The sequence below is a fragment of the Siniperca chuatsi genome, linkage group LG7 (assembly GCF_020085105.1).
Source record: "Siniperca chuatsi isolate FFG_IHB_CAS linkage group LG7, ASM2008510v1, whole genome shotgun sequence".
Lineage (NCBI taxonomy): Eukaryota > Metazoa > Chordata > Actinopteri > Centrarchiformes > Sinipercidae > Siniperca > Siniperca chuatsi.
Window position 1 is genome coordinate 27,373,771 of NC_058048.1, and position 6,000 is coordinate 27,379,770.

A 6,000-nucleotide genomic window follows, 5' to 3' on the forward strand; every position below is an offset into this window, starting at 1 on the left:
TTTGGGTTTTGGACTGCAACTAAAAGACACCATTTTGGGTTCTGTGATGCATTTTTCCTGGATTTCTGACGTGTGTTTGTTTGTGTGTGTTGCAGGTGGTTGGTGCTGGACACTGACACCCGGGATCTTGTTTCTATGCACACAGACGGCAATGAGATCATTTCCAACATCAAGTACTCTCCAGGTAAAACATGTTCACGTCACCAAACCTGATCCATAAAAGACACACACTAGACACAGTGACGGGTATATCAAGGCTCAGAAACATGTTTCAGTACTGTATTAACTCTGCCAATAACACTGTTACTCTGGGCTCCTTGTGCCTTTAGACGGTAACTTCCTGGCCGTTGCTTCCCATGACAACTTTGTTTACATCTATGCTGTGACGGAGAATGGCCGAAAGTACAGCCGTGTGGGGAAATGCACTGTAAGTATACATTCCTAAAATAACAACCCTTTTTCACATTTCACATCTCAGTTGTCTGAAAGCTTTGAAAAATATAGCAACAGGGTTTTTTTTTTTTGGCCATTTGGGGGCTCTTTATGTACAACTCTATTACATAACTGAAGTTGAAAGATGAATAACTTTATTGTTATTGTTTGTTTATTGTTGAACTTAATTGACAGTTTTACTTGAAGTACTTAAATAAAACTTCCCCTCTAGAATTAGATGAATAACAAGAAAATCTGGCCTCTTCTTTTTTCACAGTTTTAACAAAACTAAAACACACTGACCGAGAAATCACATTTTCTCCAAAATGGCGTGTTTGGAATGAACCCTTTATACACTGTATGATCTCTATTCAAGCAACATAAACTCTTCCCTTTCCCCCAGGGCCACTCCAGCTTCGTCACCCATCTGGACTGGTCAGTAGACAGCCAGTACCTCGTCACCAACTCAGGAGACTACGAGATCCTCTTCTGTAGGTCCTCCCTCTTGTCTCTGTTCACATACACTCGTAGCTTACCCTTTAATTTTATTGTCAATATAGGAATTTCTGCTAAAATATGAAACCTCAAGTCACTCTTGTTTCAAAGATAGACAAAAGTTAAAGTGACATTTTGACTTGTTGCGTGCATCACAGAACATGACGAACATTTTTTTGCTTGTTTCTTCAGGGGAGGCATCTGGTGGTAAACACGTGACTAACATGGATACAGTGCGCAACCTGGAGTGGGCCACTTCCACCTGCACTCTGGGCTTCAACACCTTTGGTAGGTCGATAAAACTCACTTGACTTTTTTATCCATCTGTGATTTGATCATCTACAGCCTGTGAGCCCACCTGATTTTTCCTGTAGTGTCAACAGGTAAATGATCAAATTCATGTAGTTTTATATACTGTGCATTTTTGGGTTTCTTGGCTGATGCTCAGAGCAACTGGTAGTGAGCGCAAAAAGCAAAAAAAGCATAAAGCTGCACTAAGCCAATGAGCATCCACCCACAGCTGTTTGGAAAACAGTTTTGTCTTCTCTTAAATTTTGACTTGTCAGTTCTGTTGGTGGAGAAATGTCCAGATGGACCTTTGATCAAACCACTGCACAGCATTTTGCATTTTGCTGCAGCCTGAAACGTGAAAAATGTGAAATGAAATAACATGAAGTGAATCTTAATGTTTGACTGTTGTTGCGCTCTCTCTCTTTCTCTCTCTCTCACTCTCACTCTCACTCTCTCACACACACACACACACACACAGGAATTTGGCCAGATGGAGCAGACGGCACAGACATCAACGCCGTGTGCAGGTCACATGATGGATCCCTGCTGGCCTCTGCCGATGACTTTGGCAAAGTGCACTTGTTCTCCTTCCCCTGCTCTCAACCAAGGGTCAGTCATGTTCACACACTGTTAGCACATCAGCGTCAGTGTCTGTGTTTTTGTATATACACATTGCTTTTTCTTTGGCATATTTATGACCTGCAGCTATCCAACAGTTAATCCCTCCACTGTTTTTGAGATTTGCTCTGCTCTGCAAAGACCTTTTACACCAGAGCGAGCAGACACACTGTTCTTCCTCTCTACATTGTGATTACGTGTTAATGAACACTGTGAAACACAATGAAAGCTCAGCAGAAATAACTCAACCACAAGATCACATCACCACCTGACCAGACCTATAATGCGCACAATTTATGCCAGGTGTTTATTTTGTGCTCACAAACACATTTAGGCTGTTCAGGTTTTCAGCCAAAGCCATTTAAACTGGAGCTGTAAACTTAATTATCCGTTCAGACAAGCTGGCTGCCATTAGCACAGAAACTCAGAAGCTGTAAATAGTTACAAGGTGGTGTTGTTTGGAATGAAACTCGTTTTTTTACATAACATTTTGACTAAAACCAAGGGAGTAACAGTTGTGCTCCATGAAAAACTGATACTGATGCAGAAATTGGCATTCTACAGTGGTTTTCTTAAAATTCTGTCTCCGTCAAATGTTTTATTATCACTGTCAGTGTTGCCCAGTCTTTGTCAGGACCACCCAAGGTTTCTCATAAAATAAATATATATATATATATATATATATAAAAGAAACAAACTACATGCTACCTCCTCATTTAGAGTGGTCCAAAAACGTTGGTAACCAACGTTACAGACACATTTACAAGTTGTTTCTAATTAATTGAAATGACAGGAAAGATATTAACAACAGTGACGTTAAGCATTTTCCTAAATTAGAACCCATACACTAGCGTAGCTTAACAGCTGACCCTGCTGACCCTCTGCCCTGCTCACGTTTACAGGCTCCGAGCCACGAGTACGGTGGCCACAGCAGTCACGTGACCAATGTTGCCTTTCTGCACGACAACAGTCAACTGATCTCCACTGGCGGGAAAGACACCAGCATCCTGCAGTGGGTGGTGGCCTAGGAAATGCTATCCATCCACATCTCTAATCCACAGGCGGGGACCAGCATCCTCTCTGACCCCTGTCACCTCTTCACTGTTTTATCCTCCTGCCACCAGGGGGCAGTATCTCCTCTGTGCCTACTGGAAAGTAAAAAATACAAAAAAAAACACACACAACTTGACCGACCCACAGATGTCACACCGGATGAGATAATGAGTATCATTGTAATAAATGGAATATTATTCAGTGTCCTGCTGTTTGTAATAGAATGTAGAGAAAATGACTTGCTGCCATGCAGGAAGTGAATCCTAACTGTTCCCAAAAAAATTAACTACTGCAACACAGTAAACCTATGATTTTATCATTAGTACTAACTGTGCCTAAACTGTATTTATCTTGACCCCCTTTAATGGGAATACCACCTATTTAAAGGGACAAGTGTATTTGCTGGTTTTAGCACCTTAATTACAAATCATGTATACTTTACATTTTTGTTGACCATTTTTGAATGAATGCTACACACATTTAGGGTTATAGTTATATTTTGAGGTTTAATATTAAGGTATTTTCCCTACCGTTCCAAGCAGTTATTGGTTTCCATTCATTTCCATAAAGTATGAATATCAATTAGCAGACTTTTGAAACGTGTTTCAGCTGAATGTGTTAATGCAGTACAGACTTTTCAAATCAGTCTACATTAAAACAGCATCACCACCCAACGAGAATGTAAGATTGACACAAAATAATGCAGAATCGATGCTCACTGTAATTGATTACTCAACTAAAATATTTCCTTATAGATTTTCATATCATACTGAATGCATGGAAACCAATGTATTCTTGAAAATGAACAAAAAATACACTTCTAATCTATAAAACAGCAGCTTGGTTTGCAAAATGGTGGGCTGTGATGTAAAGTATACATGATTTGAAATAACAGGGTTAACACATGCAAAATCACATGGCCCTTTTAAGAACTTATGTAATTTCTGCACCCCAGGTGAGCGTATAAGATTCCTGCACCGCTCTTTCCTGAGGCCAGAAATTACAAAGATAAGCCTTGAAACTTGTGACGAGCTTTTGCAGGGATGTAGTAACACAAAATGTGATATTCTAAAGTCAATGTTCATGTCCTTTAGCGTCTAGCTTTAAGAAAGACTGATGCATGCTTGGAAGAACTAACTGACCTGTCCTGGGGCAAAAGGAGATTGTAGTAGAATTCCTAAAATGAGTGGTATTCACCTTTTTTTTTAATTCTTACTATAACCCCATTGCCTTGTTATCTTACACTTTTACATCCCTCTGCCTGATTTCCAAACTACAGGTACTGTGGCGCAGCTTGTTTGTGAGTATTACAGATTGCTGTTGGAGATTGTAAACAGTACAAAGTGGCTGTTTTGTCCCGAGCCTCTCATTTCGCCACCTCCCGTCTGGGCTGCTGTGTTTCTGATTGTACTACTGCTGTAACTGTGCTGAGAAGGCACTAGATGGCGCTACAATGCAAGTAAATGAGCATGAACGAGGCTGCCCTCCTCCTGTAGATGCTGTTAACGTGGCAAAGGTCTATAGAGTAAATATATGTATTATGCAGTATATCCGAGTGGCTGTGTTATTTTAATATTTAACTGTAACAATGATGGATGCTATTATTATTCTTGTGGCACTTTTAGCGATCGACAGAAGAGTAATGTAGGCTGTTGTGCTGTGGAAGTGAGCTTGAGCTGTGCTTTGCCTTCTGTTTTGTTAATAAAGTTTTTACCCAAGTACTACTCAGTGGAGGTTATTTTTCTTCCTTTAAGTTGGCAGGAAAAAGGGAAAAGAGATCCCTTGAACCCTGATCTCAAGAGACGGTCCTGGTAAAGTAAGGTTTAAAAACAATATATGGGTAATCCTGATGAATGTCTTACTGTATACAATAAATCCTGTTGTGCTCAATTCTTAAAACAGCTCAACAGAAATAGTTTGGTGTTAAATTAAAAGTAAAAACTGGGACAGTTTATGGTGAATTGAGGGGGAGGATGTTGTGGGGACAGTTCTATGATCTATTGACAGTCAACATGTGTGTGGTGGTTAGAGGAGAGTCAGTTTGTGGCCAAAGGTTGCTGGTTCAAAAACCCAGAGCAGTCAGGGTAATCTGGATGGGTGCATAGTAAAGAGCATTCAGTTCGCTCAGTTACCTGCAGCAGGAGGTTGGTGTTGTGAATTTCCCAGGTGTGACGCCTCCTCTCTGTTTCCATAAATAAGCAGCTAAAAAAACATTCACCTACATTTAAAAGTCAAACAGAGAGAAATATATATGGACAGCCAGGGAGGACACGGGTGAAAAAGATTTTTGAAAAACTCAGCTGTTTGAAACTATCTGTTGAACAGAGGTTGAAATATAATGTCATATAGCAGTGGTATAGTGAGCTCCAAAGTGTGATTTTGTTGTGTTTGAATTTAAACAGGACTTTAGATTAGAACCAATGCCATGCACATTTCAGGGTGAGCAACACCAAGATCCCTAAGAACGCTGGAAGTGTTGGTAACCCTTGTAATCACAACTGTCTGGGAGGCGAGTATCAAATTTCCCTTTAATCTAAGAATGCAAACATAATGATTAATACGAAAAATTACATGCCAGCTTCATCTAAACCGTCCATCTATGTTAAATTACTTTTATCACAATTGGATAAACCAAATGTTATGCGTAAATTAGATGTATTTTTGTTTTGCCTCTAAGTAATCTTTGTTGCACTTCATTCCTTCCATTGTTCTGTCATTATTGTATATGTTGTTTGTACTCTGTAATCAAGGTCTCGAATCAATAAATCTTAAAACTTAAAATTAAAAAATGTAGTTTTTAGCTTCTGGTGTTCACAAATCAACAAGTGCATATACATCAAAAGATAAATATAAGTGGCTTTATTATAACATGTGGACAGGTGGCGTGTAGAGCTCAGTGCTCCTGCACTTTCGGTTATTTTGTGCGCAGCAATCTCTTCAGTAGATAATTTAATTTTTGCAAGTAAAGCACTCCCAGTCTTTGTTTCTCTGAGCCTTTTTCTCCACTGTATTTGAAGTGGATTTGTGAGATCTTGAGAAAACAGTTTGTCTTATTATTTTCTGATCTTGACACACTGCAAATAAGTATTCTGTAATGAGACTACAAAGAAA

At 39.5% G+C, this 6,000-nt stretch overlaps 1 protein-coding gene across 5 annotated transcripts in view; it reads left to right on the plus strand.

Annotated features, from left to right (window-relative positions):
* The window catches only part of eml2 (EMAP like 2), a 36,000-nt gene extending 31,387 nt beyond the window's left edge, over nt 1–4,613 (plus strand). For all 5 annotated transcript variants that reach the window (XM_044202147.1, XM_044202148.1, XM_044202149.1 and 2 more), the window contains 6 exons: nt 96–184; nt 330–427; nt 836–923; nt 1,120–1,215; nt 1,697–1,827; nt 2,739–4,613. In XM_044202147.1, coding sequence (XP_044058082.1) covers nt 96–184; nt 330–427; nt 836–923; nt 1,120–1,215; nt 1,697–1,827; nt 2,739–2,864 — 628 coding nt within the window. In that variant the 3' untranslated portion in view covers nt 2,865–4,613. The remainder of the gene's footprint in view (nt 1–95; nt 185–329; nt 428–835; nt 924–1,119; nt 1,216–1,696; nt 1,828–2,738) is intronic.
* Nucleotides 4,614–6,000: the final 1,387 nt, after the last annotated feature.